General features: G+C 55.7%; 1 protein-coding gene across 4 annotated transcripts; it reads left to right on the top strand.

Moving 5' to 3' along the window:
* The first annotated feature begins 3,896 nt into the window (after nt 1-3,896).
* On the top strand, nt 3,897-26,850 carry PIGO (phosphatidylinositol glycan anchor biosynthesis class O). Of its 4 annotated transcripts, XM_039543167.1 has the most exons (11): nt 3,897-3,946; nt 4,523-5,016; nt 8,276-8,419; nt 10,163-10,286; nt 11,633-11,792; nt 12,568-12,741; nt 16,096-17,665; nt 18,260-18,463; nt 18,698-18,900; nt 21,797-21,867; nt 22,407-26,850. In XM_039543167.1, exons 2-11 carry the CDS (start codon nt 4,524-4,526, stop codon nt 22,525-22,527), a joined length of 3,264 nt encoding a protein of 1,087 aa, XP_039399101.1. In that variant the 5' UTR covers nt 3,897-3,946; nt 4,523; the 3' UTR covers nt 22,528-26,850. The 4 variants fall into 4 exon arrangements, with proteins under 4 accessions (XP_039399101.1, XP_039399100.1, XP_039399102.1 ...); XM_039543166.1 differs by lacking the exon at nt 3,897-3,946 and having other exon boundaries at nt 4,475-5,016; XM_039543168.1 differs by lacking the exon at nt 3,897-3,946 and having other exon boundaries at nt 4,475-5,016; nt 11,633-11,732.
* The last annotated feature ends 225 nt before the right edge of the window (nt 26,851-27,075 follow it).

Raw genomic sequence — 27,075 nt, forward strand, 5'->3', positions numbered from 1 at the left:
ACCAAATATGTTGTTGTTAGCCAGAACATCAGCAGTCACTGTGTCCCTGCAGAGAACAGGCTTTCTCTCTCCTTGGCTGTACGTCCAGCTCCGCTCTTGCTGTCCTGCCCTTTGCTTCTCTTTGGCTTGGAGCTCTCCTTAGATCCAGGGTTTCTGTGGCTGTACCTCTTTGCACTCAGTTCATCCACAAGTGGGTTTCTTCACCTAGGGCCCTCGCTTGTCCATTAGGCTCCTTTGAACTGTATTCTGTCGCTGGCTGCTCAACAGTCATTCTCCTGTTCACGCCCTTTACATCCTGTGCAATTGTGTCTCGTTTACTATTTTCAGGATCTGTTTTCATCTAATGCAGCTTCTCAATCAATTCCCTTTTTCACTAGCTATATTTCCTTTCAGAATTTCCCTGGATACTCCGGTTCCTCTCGTAGCCTGAGTTAGGGTGTGCTGATAATATTAATTTGGATAATATGGGAATTTAGTTTATTAATGTAATTTTATTTGATCTTAATAATATTAATAATTATCATTAATATTAATTAGTATGGGTTTAGGCTCGCCAATCTGTTTGATCAGAAGATAAAAGTTCTTGTCCTGAATCAGGCTCCACGGAATTTACAAAGGACCCTCGGGGGTGTGACAGGAAGGTCACACTGAGACAGATAGAGCCTTAAAGACTTTTTAATAAAATTAGTAATAGTAAGTAAACGGTAAAATACTGAAGAGTTACAAAGTTACAATTGCATTACTGCTATTCAAAAGATACATATGAGAATATAGGATTATATGCAACAGAGCTTTGGTTAATATACTCACCTCCTTCCTTGATAACCTGGTGGTAAGAGACAAGACCAGCCTTGCAGTTCAGGTTTCTCAATTCTTGAGTGAGGGATGCAGTGTTTAGAAGATGCTCAGAGCTGTTAAAGCTGACTAGGGTTTTACTTGACTAACTTAAACTTAAATCAAAACCTAATAAACTAAGAATAAAACTTAGGGAAACCGAGCTTAGCCTAGTTCCCTTGAAACTTAAAGTTGAAGAAGAACAAGTATAACCTACAAATAGTAGCAGTCATCGCCGATAGAGTGGAAGAAGTAAGTCAGAAATGGAGATAGAGAGAAATGGAGAGAATGAAGAAGATGAAGAAGATACTCTATTGAGGTGGGTTACCTCTTTTATAGGGCAAAAGCCAGACATCCTTATGCCCAAATTTCATTCCTCATGCACTGAAATGTTAGGGTGCACTTACCCCATAGGCTAGTATGTATGTGCATATTGATGACAGGTATGTACGCACATCAGTCTCTTGTGGTGCACTTGTTAAGTCTGGGAAAAACCCCTATGCCATTCGTCCTTGTCTATGGGTCTAAATAAAAGGTCATTGACGTAAGCACGGGCCCTCATCTATTTAGGTAACAAGATATAGGTCAACTTTGCTTTCTGAGTAAAAGGTCTAGATATGCTAACTTTGCTTTAGCGTAACGTACAGGGTATGGCCTGTAGGTCTCTTGTATTACAGCCAAACTTACTTTAATATAAATCTATAAACCTAATACATCAAATAAAAAGATCTCTATCTATCTATCCCCACACACCACATCTATCTATCTATGCAAGCAGGTTAGTCCTATAGGCTACACTCTGTAGATTTGATTTCCCTCTACTTCCTTTCTCTAATTCTTTCTGCTCACATACCCAGGTCCATCTTTTCCTACTTCCGATCTGAAACCTTTCCAATTTTCCTCCTTTCCGCCTCCTTGCGTCCCAGTCTCCTGCTTGTATTCGCCTGTTTTATTTGAGCACATCACCTCCTGCCCCAGCTCTGGTTCATCCACTAGCTAGGCATCTTGATCCTTCTCCAGCAGCCTCCCCTTCCACCAGCTGCATCCTTCCCTGGCTCCAGCTGTTCCCTTTCCAGGACCGCATTCCCTGCGGTAATATCACAGCTGCAGGCCCTCGTGGCCCCGCAGTAACTCAGAACTGCAACTGGGGCAGGGTCACTGCGCTGTCTTCCATTTTCTTGGGCTGTCCCCATGGGCTCGTGTTCAGGCTCCTGGCTGGGTGGGGTGTGAGGGGTACGGAGGCGTTTGTATGCTTGGCAGAGTTTGATATTTTTGTACAATTTCAGTGGATAACATCTGTGTTTGTTTTTATCACTTTACATTTCGCAGTTGTGGGAACTTATGGGAGGGATGTCAGATAATAGGCAGATCAGACAATTATTGACATATTGAGATTCCAAACGTTTTATAGCCATTAAAACCCAAATTATCAAATTTGTCACAGGTCAAAATATGCAATGTAAGTATCTTCCACTCAACCTCTAATACATCCTCAAGCAGCATTTCTTGTTGCCTATCTGTACGTTTTGGTTATGATCCGTGGAAGTGGTGTATGTGAAGTCGACATTTACCGACAACAATCAAATTCTTACCAGCCTAGTTCTTAGAGATAGAACAAGTGACTCAGAAATCTGAAAAGAACTTCACAGCCTGCGCGATTGCTGAGCGCAACTGAATCCGGATTCCCTTTGCTGTGAAAATGCCCCCGTCTCACAGGCACCTGCTGCTTCTTCAGAGACCAAAGATCTAACTTTGCAGCCCGCTGTCCTGGCTGGAGCATCCTGCCTCTGGGGCGTGGGACCAGTCAGGCTCCTCGGAGTTAGAGCTCCTGTTTGCAGCCACGTCCAGGCTAGCTGGGCGCTGGGCTCGTGAGCTGGCAGGGCATCAGGGGAAACACAAGCTCTCCCTGGCAAGCTTGAATTGCCGCAGGGTTGCCTTTCCCTGCTGGGAAGGGTAGATGAGTTCTGTGCAGGGGCTGAGGCCCTGCATGGCCGTGACTCCAGGCGAAGCGTTGCCCTTTTCCCAGCAGCAGTTGGGTAATGGGCCATGGCAGGCTGGTGTCTGCCCTCAGCAGCAGGGTGGCACAGAGGCCCTTCTCCTCACTGGGGCAGCCCACTGGGGGCAGTGAGGAGGAGTAAGGGCAGCAGGCTGGGGGTTGGTTCCTTAGACGCGGAAGATGCTCCAATGCAGGCTGCTACGTGGCGTCTGCACAGAGGGGGCCGGCACAGACCCACTCCTGGCGTGCTGATGGACGGGGGACCTGGACTCGGGGGGGAATCTCCTCCTGCACCCTGTCTCTCCTGCCTTTCCACCTTCTCCCAAGCTACCCCCTTCAAGGGCACCCCCCCCCCCCCGCAGTCCAATGGTGCCTAGACCCCTGTCCTGCGGCACCGTGTTCGGCGGATCTGCAGCGTCTGTCCCGGGCACAGGGGGTGCTGGCTGCCCGGGCTCCCCTCCCGTGGCGGGTGATGCTGGGAGCCTGGCTGAGGGGCTGCTCCTACAGGTGGGGATAAAGGTACATGGCCAGCTGGGGACTAGGCAGGGCTGGAGATACCAGACTGGGAGGAGGCTGGGACCTGGGGTGGGGAGGCTGGTTGGGGGCAGGTGGGCCCAGTGGGGGCAGGGGTGAGGGAGGCTGGCTGGGGGCAGGTGGGCCCAGTGGGGGCAGGGGTGAGGGAGGCTGGTTGGGGGCAGGTGGGCCCAGTGGGGGCAGGGGTGAGGAGGCTGGCTGGGGGCAGGTGGGCCCAGTGGGGGCAGGGGTGAGGAGGCTGGCTGGGGGCAGGTGGGCCCAGTGGGGGCAGGGGTGAGGAGGCTGGCTGGGGGCAGGTGAGGAGGCTGGCTGGGGCAGGTGGGCCCAGTGGGGGCAGGGGTGAGGAGGCTGGCTGGGGGCAGGTGGGCCCAGTGGGGGCAGGTGGGCCCGGGCAGGGGAGGGGGCCCCTGGCGGGGCAGCTGGCGCTGGGGCGGGGCGCTGGGGCGGGGCCAGCCGTGGGATCCCGTGGGCGGGGCCCAGGCCCAGGCTCCTCCCGCCGCTGGGGGCGCTGGCTGAGCCCGGTCTCCGCCCCACCCCCGACGCCGCGTGCAGCCGGCTCGGCGCTTCCGGGTCCGCCCGCAGGTACCGGGACCCCGGCCCGGGCCTCCTGGGGCTGCGGCGGGGGGCGGGGCCGGGGGGGTGAGATGGGGGCGGGGGGCACAGGGAGCACCATGCCAGCTCTGACCTTCTCCCACCCTTGCAGGAGGGGGGCTGAGCCAGGTGGGGGGGAACACGAGAGATGGGGGCAGGGAGCAGGGATGGGGAAGCCAGGCCGGGGGTGAGATGGGGGCGGGGAGCAGGGCCGGGGGCACAAGGAGGGTGGGGGAGCAGTGATGGGGTGAGCCGGGGGGGGGGAGCAGCGACAGGGGGGTGAGCTGGGGGGAAACACGAGAGATGGGGGCGGGGAGCAGGGATGGGGGGGAAGCCAGGCCGGGGGGCACAGGCAGGGGGCGGGAGCAGGGATGGGGGGGTACAAGGAGGGTGGGGGGGTGCAGTGATGGGGTGAGCCGGGGGGGGAGCAGCGACAGGGGGGTGAGCTGGGGAAACACGAGAGATGGGGCGGGGAGCAGGGATGGGGAAGCCAGGCCAGGGGCACAGGAAGGGGGCGGGGGGCACAGGGAGCACCATGCCAGCTCTGACCTTCTCCCACCCTTGCAGGATGCAGAGGTGGCTGGTGCTGCTCTTCCTGGCCTGGGCCTGTTTCCTCTTTTTCTCCGGCATCGCTCTCTTCACCAGCGGCTTCCTGCTCATGAGGATCGAGCTCACCAACCGCAGCTCCTGCTCGGACCCGCTGGCCGCCCCGGCCTGGGCCGGGCAGGGGGTCGCTCCCGGCGCCTGCTGGATGCCCCAGCGCGTCCCCAAGGCCGTGCTGCTCATCATAGACGCCCTGACCTTCGAGTTCGCCCGCTTCGACCCAGCCAAGGCGCGGCCCCGGCCCTACGAGAACAAGCTGGGCTTCCTGCACCAGCTGGCCGGCTCCCAGCCCCGCCACGCCCGGCTTTACCGCTTCCGAGCCGACCCGCCCACCACCACCATGCAGCGCATCAAGGGCATCACCACCGGCTCCCTGCCCACCTTCATCGACGTGGGCAGCAACTTCGCCTCCTACGCCATCGAGGAGGACAATCTGCTCGGGCAGCTGGTGGAGAACGGTGCGTGGGCCCGGCTCACCCGGGGGTTTGCTGGCTGCCTGTGGCGGGAGGGGAGTGGGCCAGCCAGAGGAGGGAGCTGTGTCGGTCTGACCCATTGGTGGTAGTGTGTAAACCCGAGTCCCTGGCCACTCCACAGAGCGCGTGAGGCTCTGACAGCCCCAGCAGGGGACCCTTGGTGCTGAAGCTGGAGCGCTTGGAGACGCCTGGTCCGAGCGCTGCGTGTACTGGGAGCTGATCTCAGGGCGGGATGCAGGTTTGGAGCCAGGGAAGTCAGCCTGATTCCGAGACAGGTGGAGCTTTGCATCTGGACAAGGTTGTTGGGAGAGTGTCCCAGCCAGCAGGAGTGTCGTGGCATGCTCCAGAACGTATGGGGAAGAGTGAAAATGGCTGTCCCCACATGACCCCCACAGGGCTGTGGCCATCTTGACCCTCGGGTGGATCTGGGAGGGCGGGGAGGGTCTGTGTACCTGTGTTGAATACAACGGGGGGAGGGGTCAGCGGGGTGCAGATGGCTGCCCTGCCCATCCCTGTGCCAGGGTCGCATTAGGCGGCTGCAGTGTTTTGCCCAGGCCTTCCTGCATTTCGTGTACAGCGAGAGCTGTTGTTTCTACCCTATCTCGATTGTGCTTGGTGCTGTAGATGAAAAGACGGGCCCTTGCCCTGAGGGCCTGACGGTCTAGACGTGACCTAACCCAGCATGGGAGGGTGATACAGGCATGGGAGAGAAGCGGAGGGGAGGGCCTGGAGAGTCAGGTCTGTGTCCTGTGCACATTGCTGTAGTATCTCAGTGCCTGGGCCTGTGATGAGCTGACGTTATTGTTACGGACCCACAGGGTCGGTGCTATGGCCCCAGCTTTGGAACAGTCTCTAGGAGGAACCGTTCAGTGAGCCAGACCCCCTAGAGGTCTCGCTCTTCCTGGCAAGCCATGCGGCTTCACTGCCTCCTGAGACTGGACCTCTGGGCCTGAGGCACGCACAGGATACATAAAAATGTTACAAAATATTCCTACTCTGTCACACCTCTGAGCGGCTTGTCAGCTCTGTCTGTATGGGGGTGAGAGGACAAGAGCAAAAGGGGGAGAGGTGGTAGGTAAAAGAGACGTACACGACATGTTTCCTTCCAGTGTCCTCTGCATATTCCCACTCATGGGATGCTCCGACCTATGCAGCCTGAATGGTAAAATTCTACTAGCAGTAGCCATTGGAGCGTCCAAGCGCCGCCCTTTCTCAACTGCCTCTGTTCCTTCAGCTGCGGCCAGCTGGACAGTTACGATGGTTCTGTATGATCCTTTTGGATCCCTAGTAGACAGACATTTTGTGTGGGTTGTTAACGTAAGTACACAGAGTTACATCGTTTATTTAGAGCTAGCTAGTTAAAGGATAACGTGCCAGATCAGAAGGCTGAGAAGCCTGGATTCAAAGGACGTGTCTCGTGCTCAGTGGTATTCCCAGCGTGAGATGCACATGCCTGATGCTTGGCATGGCTGGGGTTGGCATTCTCCCTCTAAACGTCTGACATGCTCAGCATTGGCCATGGGGGCGAAGAAAGTGAGAGAAACAGGCTCCAGGCAATTTTATTGCAGGAAGCTCTGACAGTGGCAGCCGATTCTCAGAAACCAGCTCCATCTGTGCCTCCAGCGGGGGAGAAGCGCAATTCAGCTGCTCTGTCAGGCTCAGGGTCTGAAAAAGGAGAAAAGGTCTGGATCAGCGACAGACACAGTCCCGTTTCAGAGAGACTTGGTTGCGGTTCCGAGGAAAAATGTACAGCCGCCTTCGGTGTCAGCCTCACTACAAAGAGCCAGTCCGAGAGAGAAAACGGGGACGGAGTCTCGTGGTGGAGCCAGGCTGTGGCTCAGGCTGTCAGTGCCGAGTTAGGAGCCATTCCTCTGTGGATCTCTCGCTATCGGATCCAATGCAGAGACCTCTGGTGAGGGGGTGCCAACGTTACCGTTACAGCGGCAGTTGGCTCCATCTCAGGACACATCAGGTGTGTTGTTAGAAGCAGCCAGGCTGACTGCTTCTCCGAGAGGCAGCAAAGAACAGGATCCAGCCCTTCTGTCCCTTCTCTTGCCTGGGGAGAGCTGGGCTTAGAAGAAAGCTGTCACTCAAAGTACAGAATGGAGTGTTAAGTGCTAGAAAAAGTGCTACAGTCTTAAATGGAAACGGGTTTTATTGAGGATTTCCACGTACGCTGGATCCTTCACAACCCCCAATTAATTATATATTAGAGCAACATTTGTATCAAGGAGACACCTCTTTCATTATCTTCAGTTAAGGTTCATCTCTCAGCCATGTCAGCATATCATGTACCTGTACAGGGAAAATCAATTTTTACTAATGATACAATTAAGAAGTTTTTAAAAGGCCTTAATAATTTGTATCCTCCAATAAGAACTCCTTTGCCCTTCTGAGGTCTGAATGTAGTACTGGCACAAATGGTGAGACCTCCTTTTGCACTCCCGGGAAGCTGTTGTTTTTTTATCTATCTGTAAAAACAGTGTTTTTGATAGCAATCACCTCTGCCAGGCACAGAAGTGGATTGCGTGTGTTGATGGCTGAGACACCAGTCACTGTGTTTCATAAGCATAATGGTCCTTCGCACGCATCTTAAGTTTTCACCGGGAATAGTCTCCGGTTTTCACATGAATGAATCGACCACGTTACCAGTTGTGTCCCCCAAGCCCCATACTTGTGATGGGGAAGCTAATGCCAGACGTTAGATGTGAGGAGAGTCAGACAGGAAACGGGAAGGCTGTCCCTGGTGCAGCCACTGCAGAGAAGATGGCTCTTACACCTGTATTGGGGAGACTGTGTGAGACTGTGTGAGGATGCAGCAATGCCGCTGTTGTATGTGTGGGGAGGGGGAGGTCCATGAGATGATCATGCTCTTGAAGGCATGGTGCTGCAGCTGGAGAACCACTGCTGTAGCATCTACGCAAGAGCCTGGCCGTCAGGACGTGTTGGGTCTGTTTGACGCGCTGCCATATCTCGCCCACTCACTCTGTGACCGGTAAGGGGGGCAGTAAGGGCCACTGGACTTGGTGGATTTCTGGTGGGAACGGGGCTGAGATCTCCCTAACTCACTTCATACGGGCCTCTGAACAGCCAGCAGGTGATGCTAACTTCTGATCACTGAGCCTAGGGGGTGGGGAGTGGCGCTGGCGCTTTGTATCCCATTGCAGGTCTGGCCAGACTCCTCAAGCAGCATGGGTAAGGCTGGGACCCCCCTCCTGTGCTAACTCCCGTCCTGCTTTCCCAGGGAGGAGAGTGGTCTTCATGGGGGATGACACCTGGGATGGACTCTTTCCCCAGAAGTTCTTCCGCTCGTATTTCTTCCCGTCGTTTAACGTGAAGGATCTTCACACGGTGGACGATGGGATCCTGCAGCACCTCTACGCTACTGGTGAGCTGCCATTGCCTGGGGGCTGGGACTGCGTTCTCTCTGCAGCCGCATTGCGCTGGGAGCCCAGCCGAGGTTGAGTGTTAGAACTGAAGGGTCACTGCTGCCCAGCTGAGTGCCCTAGGGTGGAGCCCAGCCGAGGACTGTTCTGCGTCCCAGCCGGGTCAGGGACACCGTGTCTGCACCTGATCGCAGCTGCAGCCCACGTAGCCTGCAATGCTCTGCCTGGATTCAGCAGCTCCAGACTCTCTAAATGCCCCTCCTCCAATCAAGAGGGAGTTAAGCATGCTGGGCCTTGCAATCCACAGCCTAGAACGGCCTGGTCTGCCCTGGGAATGCCAGGCGGGAGTGGGGGGGACAGAGCAGGCAGTGAACGTTGTACCAGGCATTTAACCTTGAAGGGACCTTATGAAGCTGGTGCCTGCCTGGCTATCATTGAAACGCTCAGACAGGCACATGATGTTCAGGAATGGCCTGGGCACGCTGGGAGGGCACGCTGGGGGCTTGCTCGAGACCTGGTTTTTGTGTGTGTGTAGCTGGACTTTGTCCAAGGCCCAGGACTGGGGGAAAGGTGCCTTTTACAGTCTATTAATAGACCTAAAGAAATGATTGTGGAGATGGTCTGTCATCGAGAAAACCAGAAATCTGCCCTGCAGGTAGGGGGAAGCCGCCTTGTGGGAGAGTTAAAATGCATCTCTTCCTATCTGGCGATCGGAGACAGACCAGTCTGCAGTGAAGTGTGTGTCCGTAGAGCGTATGGGAGGAGACAGCCTGGGTGCTGCTCTTACTGCAGTAACATCCCCAGTGTCTAGGCCCTTTGTGAACACAGGGGAGAGTGTAATCCCTGCCCTGTAGAACTAGCAATATAAAAGAAGCAGCAGGCAGAATGACACACATTCAAGGTAAGTTTGGCGAGCTGAGTTCTTCTTGGAAGTGCCTTCATCGTGGTGGGCCTCGGTTTCCCCAGCTGTACAATGGGGTGATCGTACCTACCTCAGTGGGGTTGTGAGGCTCATCCGCACCACACAAGGATTTTGAGGGTGGGGCTCTGCCAAGTGAGCAGTCCAGGTTTGTGTCTTCATACTGCGTCCTTGCTTCTTCATCTTAAGGGGCAGGGGGGTTGGAATATGACCGAGCTGTGTAAAATGACTGGTGTGGAGAAAGTGAGTAGGGAAATGTTATTTACCCCTTCACATAACACACGAACTAGAGGTCACCCAATGAAATTAACAGGTTTAGCAGGTTTAAAACAAATATAAGGAATTCCTTCTTCACGCATCGTACAGTCAACCTGTGGAACTCCCTGCCAGGGGATGTTGTGAAGGGCAAAAGTATAACTGGGTTCAAAAAAGAACTAGATCAGTTCCTGGAGGACAGGTCCGTCAGTGGCTATTAGCCAAGATGGTCAGGGATGCGACCCCATGTCCTAGGTGTCCCAAAACCTCTGACTGCCAGTTGCTGGGAGTGGATAACAGGTGGATCACTCAAAACTGTCCTGTTCTGTTCATTCCCTCTGGAGAACCTGGCACCAGCCACCATCAGCAGACAGGATCCAGGACTAGATGGACCATTGATCTGACCCAGCTGGGCCGTTATGTTCTTACACCTGTGGGGGTTCCCAGCATAGTGGAAAGGGGCGAGCCAGGCTGATGGAAAGATGGCCGCAGGCTGGAGTGGCTGGCTGGCTGGCTGGCTAGCAGAAGGGGAAAGCTTATGGTCTAACGTGCCCTCTCCCTTGTCCTGCAGTGGATGGTGGTGAGTGGGACCTGCTGATCGCTCATTTCCTGGGTGTGGATCATTGTGGGCACAAGCATGGACCAGACCATCCAGAAATGGCCAAGAAACTCACCCAGATGAACGAGATGCTCAGGTGACCAGTGCCCTGGGGTGGGGGGTTGCCAGCTCACTCACCTCGGCACCTGCTTTTCTAGGGTTGTGAGGCCCCCTGAACCCAGAGCTTCTCCTCGGTAGCCTCCCAGAGACCCACTGCAGCAGCATGACAAGCTAGGCAGCAGGGGGCGCTCGCTCCGCGCATCACCTCAGAGCCCTGGCTTTGAGATCACAGCAGGGAAATGGCAGCTTGAAAACGATCCTGCCCCGCCGTGGGGCCCTGAGGCTGTCCCCCACCAGGAGAGGGGGTCACAGTCGGCCACATGCTGTGACGCTGGCAGGGATTGAACCGGGTCGTGGAGAGCAGGGGCTGCCAGAGGCTGTGCTGGAGCCTTCGCTCCTAATTGAACTTGCAGACAATATTCTAGCCCAGGGGTAGGCACCCTATGGCGCGGGTGCCGAAGGCGGCACACGAGCTGATTTTCAGTGGCACTCGCACTGCCCAGGTCCTGGCCACTGCTCTGGGGGGCTCTGCATTTTAATTTAATTTTAAATGAAGCTTCTTAAAGATTTTAAAAACCTTATTTACTTTACATCCAACAATAGTTTAGTTCTATATTATAGACTTATAGAAAGAGACCTTCCAAAGAGGTTAAAACGTGTGACTGGCGCGGGGAACCATAAACTAGAGTGAATAAATGAAGACTCGGCACAGCCCTTCTGAAAGGTTGCGGACCCCTGTTCTAGCCCGCTGGGGCCCAGCTGGAGAGGAGACAGTGACCCCTGGTGGTTGTGAGGCTCGAGTACAGTCTGAGAAGCACTTCCAGAGCCTTGGATAGAGGGCACTAAGATTGCGCAAAGCTTGGGGTCACGGAACAGCTGGAAGGGCTGGGGGTGAGTCACAAGAGCTCTGCCTGTGTGGGGTGTTAGAGCTGGAGCTGGCAGGGCTCTGAGCTGCCGTGCTGTGCACACAGCCCCATGGCAGGCTAAAGGCTTCCCCAAAGCATCCAGCCCCCTTCCAGGCATGTTGAATGAGCCAGAGGTCTGTGACGGAGCCTGGGCCCCCCAGAGGATCAGCTCTGTGGAATGGCCTTCCAGGACTGAACTGTCGCTGCTGTTCATGTAGGATCTAGGCAGGAGTCTGCTCTCTCTGGGCTCTGAATAATCTTTGCATTTCTAAGGAGCCCATCAGCATAGCATCTAGGCTGCCACCCTTTGTTGTGGGGAAGCAGCCAGTTCCCAGCACAGGAACAGGCTCGTCGTGGTTTCGCAGTGGTGCCTGGTCCTGCTTTGTTGTGCTCAGAGCCCTGCCAGTGGTTCGTCGCCCCGGGGCTGCATCCGGGCATGGGTCAGGTGGTGACTGATGAGCCGTGTCTCTGGGGGCAGGTCGCTGGTGGATCACCTGGCGAACGACACCCTGCTGCTGGTGGCAGGGGACCATGGAATGACGGAGACTGGGGACCACGGAGGAGACAGCGAGAAGGAGGTGAACGCGGCACTCTTCGTGTACAGTAAAACACCTCTCTTTGGAGCCCACCTTCCCGAGGTAACGGAGAGGGACGCCAGCAGAGCCCTAGCTCAGGGCCTGAGTCCTGCTGGGCACATACTTGGGATGGGTCCTGCAGGGGGAGTGAGCCCAGGGGTCCCAGGAGCAGGGAGACGTCTGGCCAGCCGCAAGGAAATATGACACGAATCCTTCCCGGACCCAAACGCCTGTCTGCCCAGCCCAGGGCTTGAGTGGATTCCGGGGCTGCTGCTCCTCTGTCTGTGCCCCCAGAGAGGGGCTCTCCCCTCCAGGAGAAAGTGAGGTGGGTGAGACTTTCCCTTCCCATCTGCCCGAGGGTTCAGGGGCCTGCCGAGATTGTCTTCCCCACATGGCTCCCTTCCTAGGTTCTTCGTCCCCTCTCTGCACCACCCAGCTGAGTGCAGAGAAGCCGAGCAGGGCCAAATTAACCACCAGCCCTGCTAGGCCTGTGCCCTGCAGAAACAGCTAGGTCCTTTCCCACAGCAGGGATGGTTGGGATGTGGCCACTGGGGTTTCTAGCTTCTCCATCCCCATCAGAGCAGGGGGCCCAGGGGTTTCCCTCTGGCTCCCAAGCAGGACCACCTTCACTGCCTGCCAGGCCTGCGCCAGGGGTACGCGTGGCAGGCCCGGTGGGTTGTGGATGCAGATGGGGCCTCAAAGGTGCAGGGTGGCAGGTGCCAAGTGCATCTGTGCCCTCCGGCCCCCAGGTTAGCGTAACCCTGCCCGGGAGATCAGTGCGTACTCATCCCCGCTAGTCTATTGACTGGATGGGCTCCCTTTCCTTGTCCTCCTCCAGGAGCCGGAAACCATCCCGCAGGTGAACCTGGTGCCCACGCTGGCCCTGCTGCTGGGCGTGCCCATTCCCTACAGTAACATCGGGGAGGTGATGGCTGAGCTGTTCTCGGGGGACGGCGGCGCTGCTTCGGCAGCACTCAGTCAGCTCTCGGCGTATCGCATCAATGCCAGACAGGTGGGGGCAATCGGCGCTTACCAGACCCATTCCACGGGGAGGCCCAGGATCACAGAGGCAGGGCCAGGCCTGGTTCCCAGTCCCCTTGTCACCCTCTAGCCACACCTCTCGCTCTCCTCGAGAAGGTGGCCTGTTATAATCCTCCTCAGCCAGCTGGAGGGAATCCTGCCAGAGCCGCATTCTTCTTTGGGGTCAGAAATTGTTTGCTGATACAGGAGTGTTGCTGGGCCTGACCCAGCAGCCATCCCCCTGGTCTCGCTGCCAGCCCTACATGCCCCCCTCCTGCTCACAGTCACGTACAACCGCCTGTTACCTTCGGGGAAGCACGGCTGTACTTGTAGCCTGTCCTACTGCAGTGTGATGGGGCGACGGCAGCCAGACTCTGGGATTTGCTGGCAGCATCATGTGGAACAACACAGATTATAGAAAACTTCAGCAAGCCTAGGTCCTAAACCTGCTGCCTGAGGAGATTGCTGGTGTTAATTGTTAATAGGGCTGTCGATTAATCGCAGGTTTAATCGGACTGTGAAACAATAGAACACCAATTGACATCTCTTACACATTTTGGGTGTTTTTCTACATTTTCAAATATACTGATTTCAATGACAACACAGAATACAAGGTGCCCACTGCCCACTTTATATTATTTTTATTACAAATATTTGCACTGTAAAAAGATGTTTTTCAATTCACCTCATTACTAGTACTATAGTGCAGTCTCTTTAACATGAAAGTGCAACTTACAAATGTAGATTTTTTTTGTTACATAATCGCACTCAAAAACAAAACAATGTAAAACTTTAGATCCTACAAGTCCACTCAGTCCTATTTTTTGTTCAGCCAATCGCTAAGAGAAACAAGTTTGTTTACATTTACGGGCGATAATGCTGCCCTCTTATTTACAATGTCACCTGAAAGTGAGAACAGGCGTTCATGTGGCACTTCTGTAGCCGGCATTGCAAGGTATTTACGTGCCAGATATGCTAAGCATTCGTGTGCCCCTTCATGCTTTGGCCACCATTCCAGAGGGCATGCTTCCCTGCTGATGATGCTCGTTTTAAAAAAAAATGTGTTAATTAAATTTGTGACTGAACTGCTTGGAGGAGAATTATATGTCTCCTGCTCTGTTTTACCCGCATTCTGCCATATATTTTGTGTCATGGCAGTCTTGGATGATGGCTCAGCACATGTTCGATTTAAGAACACTTTTCCTGCAGATTTGACAAAACGCAAAGAAGGTACCTACGTGAGATTTCTAAAGATAGCTACAGCACTCGACCCAAGGTTTAAGAATCTGAAGTGCCTTAAAAAATCTGAGAGGGCGAGGTGTGGAGCATGCTTACAGAAGTCTTAAAAGAGCAACACTCTGATGTGGAAACTACAGAACCCAAACCACCAGAAAAGAAAATCAACCTTCTGCTGGTGGCATCTGACTCAGATGATGAAAATGAATGTGCATCAGTTATCAAGCAGAACCCGTCATCAGCATGGACGCATGTCCCCTGGAATAGTGGCTGAAGCATGAAGGGCCATATGAATCCTTACTGCATCTGGTACATAATATCTTACGGTGCCAGCTACAACAGTGCCATGTGAACGCCTGTTCTCACTTTCAGGTGACATTCTAAACACAAAGCAGGCAACATTATCTCCCATAAACTTGTTTGTCTTAGCGATTGGCTGAACAAAAAATAGGACTGAGTGGACTTGTAGGATCTAAAGTTTTACATTGTTTTGGTTTTGAATGCAGTTATTTTTTGTACATAATTCTACATTTGTAAGTTCAGCTTTCATGAGAGAGTTTGCACTACAGTACTTGTACTAGGTGAATTGAAAAATATTATTTCTTTTGTTTCTTTTTTACAGTGCAAATATTCGTAATAAAAAATAAATATAAAGTGAGCACTATACACTTTGTATTCTGTGTTGTAACGGAAATCAATCTATTTGAAAATGTAAAAAGCATCCAAAATATTTAAATGGTATTCTATTATTGTCTAACAGCGCAATTAATTGCAATTAATTTTTTTAATCACAATTAATTTTTTAATTGTTTCACAGCCCTAATTGTTAATAAAGCTTGGAATAACGGGGGACTTCCGGAAGACTGGAAGAGCGCTCCTGTTGTGCCAATAGCCAAAAAAGGCAAAAGAAGTGACTCAGGGAACCAACAGCCAGTTAGCCTGACACCAATCCTGTGCCAGTAATGGAATAGCTGATACAGGATTCAACTGATAGATTTTCAGCAGTGATTTTCAACCTTTTTTCATTTGCAGACCTCTAAAAATTACAAATGGAGGTTGGACCCCTTTGGAAATCATAGACATAGTCTGTGGACCCCCAAGGGTCCGCGAACCCCTGTTTGAAAACCACTGATTTAAAGGATCAGAATATAGGAAACATTAGTCAGCATGATTTTATGGAAAATCAGTCATGTGAAACAAACCTGATTTCATTGTTTGATGAGATTACAAGTTTGGTTGATAAAGGTAACTGCGTGGGTGTAACAGACTGAGACACTTGTAAGGGTTTTGACTTTAAACCCATATGATCTGATTTTTTAATAAACGCTAGCATGATACAATATCAATAAAGCCCACGTTAAATGGAGTGAGAACCAGCTAACTGACAGAGCTCAAAAACTAGTTGTCAGTGGGGAATTATCCTTGAATGGCAGGTGTTTCTAGTGGGGTTTTGCAGGGATCAGTTCTAGGCCCAATGTTTTTCAATGTCTTTGTCAATGATCAGGAAGTAAATATAAAATCCCTGCTGATAAAACTTGTGGGTGACACACAGATTGGCAGAGAGGAAAGTAGTGAGGACAGGGCAAACGGGAACTGCGTGTGCTCCTCCATTCAAACAAAATGCATTTTCATGCAAAGCTGTCCATTGAAATGAAGAGTGAGGAGTGAGTTCATTACAGTGTGTCAGGACCTGCATGGGGGAGAATCCCAGGTACTAAATGGCTCTTAAATCTAGCAGGGCAAGGCAGAGCGAGAACCAGTGGCTGGAAGGCGAAGCCAGACAATTCAGGTTCAGAATGAGGCACATTAGAGGCCTGCCTGGAAGATGCTTTAGTCAAACACATGTCACTGGGCTCAGTGCTGGGGTAATGGTGAAATCCTCTGGCCTGTGTCAGATGAGATGATCCAATGGTCCCTTCTCTCCACAGTCTCCCTGAATCTCCGACACGGGCTTATGCAGCCCCTGTGCATGCTGGGCAGAAGGGGGCAGGGCTGCTGCGGGTGGGTTTCCATTGGCAGGTGTTCGGGGATGCTCTGGACCAGCCCCTGTCTGAGGGAGGGGGGAGGCGGCAGTGAGCATCTCCACTGTAACCCTGGCCCTTCTCTGCAGGTGGACCGTTTCCTGCACTCCTACTCGCTGGCTGCCCAGGACCTGCCGGCTGAGCGGCTCCGGCACCTGCGGGAGCTTTTCTCTGCCGCGCTGGAGGAGCACGACCGGCTGCTGGCCCAAGTGCGGGAGGGGCTGCCTGCATCGCCCGAGCTGGAGGCCAGGCTGGGGCGACTGGTTGGCCGCTTCCAGCATTACCTGCGGGAGGCCCGGGCCGTGTGCATGGAGTCCTGGGCCCGCTTCCACCCGCTGCGCATGGTGGCTGGCTGTGCGCTCATCGCCGCCTCCTGCCTGCTCTGCTGTGTCGCCTCGGAGCTGGCGGCGGCCCTGGACTTCTCCTACCGAAGCCGCCTCCTGTACCCGCTTCTCTGGGGCCTGGCGGTGGCGGCTGTGCTGGGGCTGGCCCGCCTGCTCACCAGGGAGGGGCTGGACCTCATTCTGGTGGGGTCGTGGTCGGCTGCCGCCTCCCAGCTGGCCTTCTTCTGGCACTCGTGGGGCCGCCGACCCCGTCGAGCCCATTTGGCTGGTGTCCAGCCGCCGGTGGCCAGCGCAGGCCTGTGGCAGAGATTGCGAGCGTGGCAGGGGCTGGTCCTCCCCATGGGCATCCTCTTCATCCGGTGCTGCGCCATGTTCTCCGACAGCTTCGTGGTGGCCGAGGCCCGGGTGGCTCCGTTCCTGCTCGCGTCCCTGGCCATCCTGCTGGTGGGCAGGCTGCACTGGCACGGCCGGCTGGCCGCTCCGGAAGCCCCCAAGCAACCCCCAGGCTCTGCCTTTTCCCAGAAGGAGAGCTGGCAGCTTCTGGGCCTCCTGGCCTTGCTCCTGGCCTGCCTGCGCCTCTCAGGCCTTTTCCACCAGTGCCGCGAGGAGATCCCGCACTGCCAGCCCTCGCCCTTCCTGGCCCCCCTCTCCAGCCTGCAGAGCACTCAGGCCAAGAACCTCTTCTACCTCCTGTGCGTGGCCTCGCTGGCCGGGCTGGTCTACGCCGTGCGGCGCTGGCTGCGGCACTACGGGAACCTGAACAGCGCCGGCCCCCTGGTGCTCTTCGTGCGCTGGGCCTTCCCGCTGCTGGCCGTCTGGATCGCTTGCTACTGGGCCGTCACCTCGGGGGCGGAGGACGCGCTGGGCAAGCTGCAGGAGCTGGTGCAGGTGGCGCTGGTGGGCTTCCCACGGGCCGTCTACGGCCTGGCATCCCTGGGGCTCCTGCTGGCGCTGTGGAGGCCCATGACGGTGTTCGTGAAGGACAGCCGGGAGTCAGTGGGGCCCATTGTAACCCCGTATCAGGGGGCCCCCAGCGCCCACGCCGAGCTCCAGCACGTCATCCCACAGATCTACAGGAGGATGCAGGAGTCTCTGAAGACCCAGCTAGACAGGGGTCACCGGAGGGCCACGGTGGCAGCCTACGGCCTGGGGAGCGTGTACTCAGCCGCCCTGGTCATAGTGCTCACCCTGCTGGGCCTCCTCCTGCTCAGCCTGCACAGCGAGAGGATGAGCCTCGCCTTCCTGCTGCTCTTCCTGGAGGGCTTCGTGCTGCTGCGGCTCCACGCCTGGCTCGTCAGCCTCGCCGGGGACGCCGGTGAGCTGGGGGCGGCCGGGGCGGGGTCGCTCTTGGTTGGGGGCTCCCAGGCCCCGCTGCCCATCCTGGAGCCCGGGATGCACCGGGCCCTGTCTCGTGGCTGCAAGAGCCGCCGCAGGCCCAGGCAGTGCGGGGGCTGGGCTCCAAGGGACCCTGCTCTCGGGGGCTGCTTACTGGGGGCCTGTGTTGTGAGTGGCTCTGGCTGCCGGCAGGGTTTGAGCAAGGGGAGCAGGAGAGAAGGCCTGAGGCTGGGGGACAGGGCCCCTGCGGGGTGCTGGGGTCCCTGCTGTTGGGGGGCGGGGGGGTTCTGCTCACGCTCCACACCTGGGCTAATTGCCCAGCGGGAGGGAGTTGAAGGGCTGCCAGGGGGGTGAGGGCTGCACTGTCCCCCCAGCCTGGTGCTTTGCCCAGGAGGGTACCTACCACCCTTAACCCGGGGGAAGAAGGCCAAGGTGCCCAGTGCCGGAGCCTGGTTCATCCCTCCCCTTCTCAGGGGTGAGGGCAGGGAAAGGGCTGACGCGGCCTTGTCTGAGCTGTGGGTCAGACCATCGCCAGAGGCCTGTCCCGTGACGCTGGTGTCTCTGTCCCTCTCAGAGCCCTTCGTGGTCCCCTGGTACGCGGTCACTGCCTGGGTCTTTGCTGCCACCCAGTTCTTCTATTCCACGGGCCACCAGCCCATCTTCCCAGCCATCCACTGGCACGCAGCCTTCGTGGGCTTCCAGGAGGGCCACAGCACCCAGCTGCTGCCCGCTGTCCTGGTGGGGGCCAACACGTTCGCCTCCCACATCCTCTTTGCAGGTAAGTGAAATTCCGCTTGAGCCCAGCTACTTTCACAGGCCGCCCGGCCCGCTGCTGAGGGAGCCGCTGGTGAGCCGCAGCCATGCTGCTCTCATGTGACTGGCATCCGAGGGGTTAACAGTCACTGCTGGGCCCCGTGCAGGAGAGCGATCCCCACCCCACCCCGTGGCTGTGTGTGTCCCCCACGGGCGCCGGGACACCTGGTAACTTCCTGTGCCTTTGTCCTTGAGGTAGTTGGCTGCCCTCTGCTCCTGCTCTGGCCCTTCATCTGTGAGGCGCCCAACTCCCAGAGGAGGAAGCTGAAGAAGGAACTGCGGGAGGAGCTTCAGGAGGAGGAGGAGCCCATGATGGAGATGCGGCTGCGGGAGTCTCCGGAGAGGTTCTCAGTGGCTCTGCTGCAGCTGGGGCTCAAGTACCTCTTTGTGCTTGGCGTGCAGGTAGGGGCAGGGGGGCCCAGCATTGCCATGGGACAGTGGGGACACTGAAGGGTTAATAACGAGCCCCGCAGCGTGGGGTGGGAATGGGACTCTTCCCTGAGCTCGGGGCCAAGAGCGACAGTGGGTGGAGGCGGAGTTCACTGCGGTGCCGCTGGCTCCTGGCCGCGCACAGGGCTCTGTGCTGGGGGCGTGCGACCTGCCGGACAAACCCACCTGCCCTTCTCAGCCACGCCCCTCGGCTCCTGCTGATCGAAGCCTGATTCTGTTCTGAAGTCGTGGGGCTGCTGCCACGCCTGGCCCGTGCCATGGAATCCCTGCGCGACGGCTGCACCTCACCTGGAAATCTGGCTATGGACGTGCTGGGCTTCCAAGTGAAAAACGGGGGTTTTCTCCCTGCCAGCGCCACAGTCACAGCCTGGGCTCTCCCTGTCCCGCGTGGCCTGTAGCGAAAGGTTCTGCGGGGCAGGGTTTGCCATCTGCAGCGTCTGCCCAAGTGCCACTGATTGGAACTGAGTCAATGCTGATGACACTGACGCACAGGAAGGAGGGGACTCGAGCTCCCGTTCCCGCTCCCTGGGCTAGCTCTGCAGGGCTCACCGGAGGGAAAACAGTAAAGACATTTCTGTCCCTACAGGCGGCGGCTCAGACTCGGGTTCACACGGGGCAGATTTGCTGAGTAAAGGGGGACATACTGACAGGCACTTTGTGGGGCTGGTACCTTAATAGACATCGGGACGCTGAGTTCGGGTTGCCCTCAGTCCTCTCCTACCTGGTGCTGAAAAGCTCTTGGGACTCCTGCCGATCTCGGCGAGTGGGAGAGCTGCAATGGCTGGGCCCAGTGGGATGAGTTCAGGGTGGATTTCCAGCCAGACCCCCTGGCTTAGCTTGGGCCCAGCCAGTCTCAGAGTCATAGATGGGGCAAGTTCCCCGTGTCAGCCCGAGTATTTCCTTGTGGCTGCTGGGTTCCTTGGAGCTAATGAGCACAAATGGGGTTTCCCGCTAGTCCCCTCGCACTAGCTCCCATGGTGCACTGGCCTTGTGCCAGGGTTAAGCGTTGGCTGCATCTTCACTGGAACGTGACGCTGGTCTCTGCACCTCTGCCCCTTCGGGCTGTGAGTCCAGGGGTGCTCCCGTAACAGCTCTGACAGCCGGGGGGGATTCGTGAGCAGGGTAGGGGTAGCTGCTGCTGCTCCTAGCCGTACACCTGTCTATGTGGGGTTGGCTCTTTGAGCCTGTCTCCATTCCAGCGCCTTGAAGATGTGTCTCGCTAACGCTGCAGCTAGTGAAACCCTTTTCTGTGGTACCCCAAAGGATGTTTTGGGTCTTGCAGCCTTTCTCTTACCCTCCACTCCCAAGTTTAACACCCTGTTTCCTGGATACTCTTCTGATCTGCTTTTCCCATGTCCAAACCGTCTACGCCTGGGCTCCCTCAGCTTTTCTGACATTGGTCCCACCTTCCCACTTCCCCGAATGAGTTCGTTCCGAACGCCGGCCATTCTTGTCGCTCCAAGCAGCCATCTTAACGTTCTCATTTCCACTGTAGTCAAGATCTGCTCCTGTCTCTGTCTCAGTGCCCAGCATGCGGAGCTGTACAGAAGTGAATTGTACGTAATTACCATCTGGTAGCTCTTACTGTCAGGCTGACCAGCATTCTCCTATCACAGATCACTCCGCTCGCTTCGCTCCATTTAGTCCACGTCTTTCCTGTTCTGCTTATAATTTCATTGTTGAGTTCATCATTTTCCTGGACTGTCAAACTAGCTACTTGACCTTCTTCATCTGCTAAAAGCAGGCACCAGGGTGCCCCTCTGCATGTTCTGTGTAAGTGCCTCGAGCAGCAGTGTGAACGAGAAGGGGCTTAGTGCCGAGCCGTGGTGTGCTCTGACTCACTAGACACGGCTCAGTTTCTCTGCCTGGCCTCTGGCAGTGGTAACAGCGCATTTGCCCACATCCCGGACGAGTCTGACACATTCTTCGTTCTCCACCCCCACATGACTCCTCTCAAGCCTTCCCAAGATCCATGAACACTGTGTGCAGGGTTTTCCTCTTTCCTCTGTGCTTTTACGCAAGCGCTCTTAATGCAAAGCGAGCACAAACCCAAACTCACGCCACTGATGGTAGCTTCTTAAAAACATGTTTTCTAAGTGCCAGCCCTGCAAATTCCTCCTGGATTGGAGGGGTCCAGCTGGGCTCTCTCCATCTCTTGCATCATCCCCAGCCATAAAGGGTTTGCAGGTTCCAGTGGAGTTGCCCAGGGAGAATGGAGGACACAGTCTGGCCTGCATATGCCTGGGACCTAGCTAACAGTTCTGTGGGTGTGTGAGCTGGAGTGATTCCAGCTCCCTGTTCTGTAGCTTGGCTGGCCCTGCAGAGCTGGTAGGAGCAGGTGTGACTGACACCCCCCCCCCCCAGGGGAAGGGGCTGTATGCTGGGAAGGGGCTGCCTGTAACTCGTCCCTTTGCCCTGTGAAGACAGGGGCACATCAGTTGAGTGCAGCCGGTGGTGTCCTGGCAAGCTGTAGAGCTCCCTCTGTGAGACTCCTTCCCTGCTTGGTTATAGTTCTTCTCTTTGTGTGTGGCTTCTCATCCTAGCCACTCCCCACAGCCCGGGGGCCTGGCTCTCCCGTCTCCCTCCTTGACACCCATATGCGTTGGGGAGACACTACATGTCCCCAGTGGCTGCAGCCCCTTCGGAGGTGTGTGCACAGAGTGTGTGCCCCATAAGGCGGGAGCGGAGGGAAGGGAGTCCCCTTTTGGGGTGTTATGTAACTTGCTTTCCCATGATGCTTGCTGCACCTGGCCCAGTGACCTGCCTGGCTTAATACCCTTTGCCATGGGCTGGGTGAGGCTTCTAAGGGGGATGTGTGACTCTGCCTTCTCCCTGCTCTTCCCCACAGCTCCTGGCCTGCGTCTGGGCAGCCATGATCCTCAGGAGGCATCTCATGGTCTGGAAGGTGTTTGCCCCAAAGTAAGTCCCAGGAGCTCTCCTCTGTCCTTGGGTCGGCCTATTGTTCCTGGCAGCTTGACTAATTGTCATAGATTCCAAGCCCAGAAGGGTCCGCTGGGATCGTGTGGCCTAGCAGGGGGTGCTGCAGGTCAGATTTGGGGGCATGGAAGAGCTGTGGAGTTGGCGAAGCTCATACAGCGAGATGAAGGGTGATTTATCACTGGAGTAGATCGGCAGGGCAGTGGGGGATCGTCCCTCACTTGGAGCCTGTAAGTCCAGGCTGAATGTTGTTCTGAAAGACACAAGCTGTTGGGCTGGAGTCACAACGCAGTGGGATACCCTGGCCCGTGCTGGGCAGGAGGCCCGAGATCTGGCTTTGGGATCTGTGACCCCTCAGCCCCTCACTGTCAGGAGAGTCAGATTCAAAATGGAAACACAGATTTGCCAGAGCAGTCTATGCTGGGGGCATGGGGCAGGGCAGGTGACGCTTGCAGGGGAGGACTGTGTCCCTGGCAGGGACGTTGGCTGCAACACATGCACTGTATCTGTCCTGCCTGCAGGTTCCTCTTTGAGGCTCTGGGCTTCATAGTGAGCAGCATCTGCCTCCTGCTGGGGATTTTCCTGGTGATGCGTGTGGACTGCGCGGTCAGCGCCTGGTTTGAGCAGCTCCAGCCCAGGTAGCATCTGAGCAGCCGAGATGCAGGGAACCCGACGTGGAGCATCGTCCCCTGAGGTGACGGCTGGGTCCCTGCTTCTCAAGGCCAGGCAGGACCTGGGAGCTGCCACCATGGACAGTAGCTGGGGATTATCCCCATCTCCCTGCTGGGTGCGACAGGGCGGGGCCGGCTGGTCTCTGGCCTCACTCATTGTGTCATCGAACTCTGAGCTCAACTTCATTGCCTCCCGCCAGGTGGGTTTGGAGCCCAGGCCAGGCACATTCGGCTGCAATGAAGGGTCTGTTGGGGGAGGGGATGAAAGCACAAAGCCTCAAGTGCCCTCCTGTAGCTGGGTCTTACTGGGATTTCCCTGACATGTCTCCTCGCTGGGCAGAACGCACCGCAGGCCACAGCAGGGCTGTGCGCTGCCTCGGTGTTTGCTACCTCGCCTGGAGCAGAGACGGGGCCTCGTCTACTGAGGAGCTCCAGGGCTGTGTGGGCACCAGAGGAGTGACCTCCCTGTTCCCTGCCCGTGCAGCAGCCTCCTCCCGGTCCCTGGCTCCCAAAGAGGGGAGTCTGGGCAGCGCACGTCCCTGGGCTCGGGCAGCAGCAGCTTCTCAGAGGCTGCTCCACCCGTGCTGAAGGAGGAATTGTCTGCTACCATGTGATGGGGACGCCGCCTGCCTCACTGATTCTGGTCTTCCTCAGGGCTGTGCATGGGAGTGCCGCACCCTGCTGAAGAGTGTGTTTGTGTGTGTGTGTGTGAGAGAGAGAGAGAGAGGCCAGAGAAGCCTGCACAGCATGGTGCTTTCAGATGGTACCTGGGGCTGGGTTAGCAACAGTCTCTACAAAGTCTGTGTGAAACTGCTGGGGAGGGAGACAGCAAGGAGGGAGGGAGCTGTGCCCAGGAATAAAATCCTCTCTGAGCCAGGGCTTCAGCCTTTTCTGGTATCCAAACAGAGGCCTCGGCTGTAGCAGCCACTGCCCCCATCTCCTGTCCGGGTGCAAGCCCTTGAATCTGCTGTGGAGCTGTGGCTGCTCCCAACCCCAATCTTGTGATGATGAGTGACCCAAGCAGCGTGGCTGGTTAATGAGCACAGCTGAATGGCAGCCAGGTAGTGACAGGGCCTAGTATCAAGGCTCCTTGTTAAAGGAGGAAGGGAGAGCCAAGAACTGCAGGCCGAGTCACTGGCATGGGCTCATTGGTGGCCGGAGATCGGTGCTCAAAAGCTTTTGGGAGCAGATAACGCCCCGGCAGGATTGATAGCTTAGCGCCTGCAGAAACGCTGGGGCACCACCTGGGGTCGAGGTTGGGCCACATCTCAAGCTCGTCGGGGTGGGGCCTGGCCGTGTGGCTGGAAGATCTGTAAGAAAACCCCAAGTGCTGCAGGTGGTGGTGGTGATTCAGAGCACGGTGCTTTTTGCAGTACTGACCTAGGTGCTCCAGCCAAGGGTGTTGTGCTGCTCTGGGTGATGTCTCAAAGGAGCTGTCCCAACCTCACTCCTACTGTTTATGATCATGAGATTGTATCCCTTCTCCGCAGGGGTTAACCATGGGGCCTGGCTAAATTCCATTCTGCCTCCCTAAAGTCCCCCTGCAGTTAGGGTCGTCTTCACTTCCTGCCCTAAGCCATTGTGATACTACTTGGTGCTGTTAAACCCTGCTGTCTCCCCCCGGGGTGGGTGACGTGATCTGTGCTGGGTGAAGCAGCTCTCGAGGGCAAAAGGAGCTAAGAGCTGTTTGCCGGGGTCATTGAGCCCCGTCTCTTTCTGGCTTTGAACCAGAGCTGTACGTGTCTGACTTCAGTTCACTGTGCTGGGCTAGAGCAGTTCTGGGCCCTGCCTCTGGGTCCTTTTGTGGCCCCCAAAGTTATCATGGCTGCTGAACTGCTGCTGTTCGCCCTGAAGCGCCCGGCTGGTCTGAAGCTGGGTGGGTTTGGTTAGTCGCTGTAATCCTGGGGGCCCTGTGTTTGCCCTCCCTGGGGTAGTAGCTGCGCGGGTTGGTTAGATGGGGTCACCTGTTACAGGATGGTTCTCTGCTGCAGCTGCTAGTGCAGACCCTATTGAGTCCTGCTGGCCAGTTCGCAGGGATTGCCCCGTGGGCACGTGACTGGAATGGGGGCAGGTGGCATTAGAGCTGCAGGCAACTCGCATTACGGAAGCCAGGGAGCGACCCCCACCGTATCACCTGCATTGCTGCGGTGCCCAGCCGTGCCGCCTAGTCTGTAGCCGCTAGTCTGAATGGCCTTGCAGTCCAACTCTCTGCAGTCTTTAAAGCTGTATTACTGTCCCACAACATCCCTGTTCTGGGCTTTGCTTTCCCCTTCTCCCAAATGTCAGCCGACCTCCCTTTCTTCAGGAGCTTTCACTGCACTGCTCAGCACTTCGGTGCATGTCACTGGAGAGCTCCGTGCGCTTAGCAGCTAATGGCCTCCAGCCTTCCCCCTCCGCCCAGTCAGCTCTGGATTATCCCTGGTTTACAGATGAGGACCCTGAGGCGCTTGTGGCTGTGGTGTGCCCATGGTCACACAATGAGTTTGTGGGCAAGCAGGAACACAGCCCAGGAGTCCTAGCTCCATGAAAAGCACAAAACTCTACCGCCCCCCAGCCCCCATTTAACTCATGCTGTGTCCCCTTCCAGCTCAGGGTTGATTTTGAATCTTGTATTAAAATGTTTAAATCCCCTTGTTCTTGTAGCTACAGGGTGGTCTTGTGAATTTGGGCCCAGGCCTGGGAGCTGGAACTCCTGCTTTCTGATCCCAGATCTGCCACAGAATGTGTGACCTTGGGCAAATCACCCTGCCTCAGTTTCCCAGTCAATAAAATAGAAATAATCTAATTCCATAGAGACCCCCCCCTCCCCCCGATTTCCCTAAATGGGGATTTTAGTAGGTTGGGACCTGGGGCCAGGAGGATCATCCATCATCTGCTCAAACTTGTCGCTCCGCACTACTAGGGCACTGTGCGGAGACACGATCCGTGGGATGCAGGCCTAGCCTCTCATGGGCCCCGTAGATCAGGACCAGTACCTAGAAATGGATCTGGTGATGCCCGTTTGTCTGTGCAGGTGTAAAACTCCGTTCCGGCCGTGCACACTCCAGCCAAGGGTTGGACAAGAGCAGTGTGTGCAGAGCTTTGGCATGGGAGAGCCATAGACACATCTGTGAGATTGGGTCTAATTTCTAAAGCCTGGGTGGGAAATCTCTCTCAAACCTCCCCAAGAGGTGGGAGCTGGTCACAGACTGTGTTCTCAAGGCCTTTGTCCTGTTTGGTTTATTCCACAGCTTCACATATGTCAGCTGTCAGCACCAGTCTACAGTTAAGCCTGTTTCCTTTTGCTCCCATTCATCCTATTTCTGTTTATGCTCCTTTAAATGTTTTAAACCATTCGCCTCCCTTAAGGGTGCCAACCCTCTCTCAGGAGGTTGCTGGGTATTGCACCCCATTGCCTGAGGGGAGGTTGTGTGGTCCAGCAGACACCACCCACAGCTGGGATTCAGGAGACCTGACTGCCATTGACTGACCATATGGCTTTGGACAAGCGGCTTCACCTTGTTGTGCCTCAGGGACCCCGTCTGGAAAACAGGGGAAACAGCCATTTATGTAAAGCACTTTGAGTGGGCGGGAGCAAAGTGCTCTAAAGATGCTGGGCAGTAACAGGTATCGCTGTGGATCTGATTGTCACTTTTCTTTCCGCTGGAGCAACTCAGCCTACGCGGTGGAAGTGGCTCTGGAGTCTCTGCCAGTGAGTAGAGATTTATAACAGGAGGGGGCAACTTGGCAGCTGTGGTTCATCTAAAAGCATCACCTCTGGACCACTCCAGTCATTGAGACAGAGTTGGCGAGTGCTCCAGAAGAACGGGAAACGGGAAGCCTGTGTTCTCTTTTCAGGTCTGTAACTGACTTGCTGTGATCTTGGGCAAATTGTTTCACTTCTTGTGTCTCAGTTTGCCTAAAATTGCGATAATACTGACCTACCTTAACAGGGGTATTGCAAGGCTGAGTTGTCTGTAAAATGCATTGAGACCCTCATTGAAGGAGCTAGAAACTAATTAACGGTTTTGTTTAATTATATAATTACTAGGTGGTGGGGAAGATTTGCTTTGTGAGTTTGGATGTTGCTTCTCCTAACTAAATCCAAGTACGGTAACTTTGTGAGTGGTCTCTGAGCCCAGTTCCAGGTTACTCCCATTTCTAGGCTATTGTCCGTTAACCTCCTTTTAGGGAAAATGGAAGGTGAAAGATTAAACTTGAGAATGTTAGCAGGTGGCAGGAGGCCCCTGCAGTAGGTCTGGTTCTGTGCTGCAGCAAAACTGATCCTTGCAAATAAAGTGTGAGATCCAAATTGGAGGTGAGCTTGGGCTGCTTTGTACTTGTGTGGGGCGGGGAGTAGAGGCGGCAACCTGGCAGCGGACGGGGTGTAGCCAGTGCAGAAGAGGTGATGAAGGGCAAGTGGGGGGGTGGTGGCTGTACGGCATTGGAGGGGGGGAGCACGGGGCAGCTCCGAGAAGGGAGCCAGTGAGCAGGACGTGGGTACAGACTGGGGCAGGGTGAGTGCCATGTGCCAGCCCTA

Source organism: Mauremys reevesii, linkage group 6 (genome assembly GCF_016161935.1).
Source record: "Mauremys reevesii isolate NIE-2019 linkage group 6, ASM1616193v1, whole genome shotgun sequence".
Lineage (NCBI taxonomy): Eukaryota > Metazoa > Chordata > Testudines > Geoemydidae > Mauremys > Mauremys reevesii.

Coding starts and splice junctions, on each gene's coding strand:
- PIGO (XM_039543166.1), top strand. CDS start 4,491: ATGCCAGCTCTGACCTTCTCCCACCCTTGCAGGATGCAGAGGTGGCTG. Junction 5,017..8,275: donor CGGGCAGCTGGTGGAGAACG/GTGCGTGGGCCC, acceptor CTGCTTTCCCAG/GGAGGAGAGTGGTCTTCATG. Junction 12,742..16,095: donor ATCGCATCAATGCCAGACAG/GTGGGGGCAATC, acceptor CCTTCTCTGCAG/GTGGACCGTTTCCTGCACTC.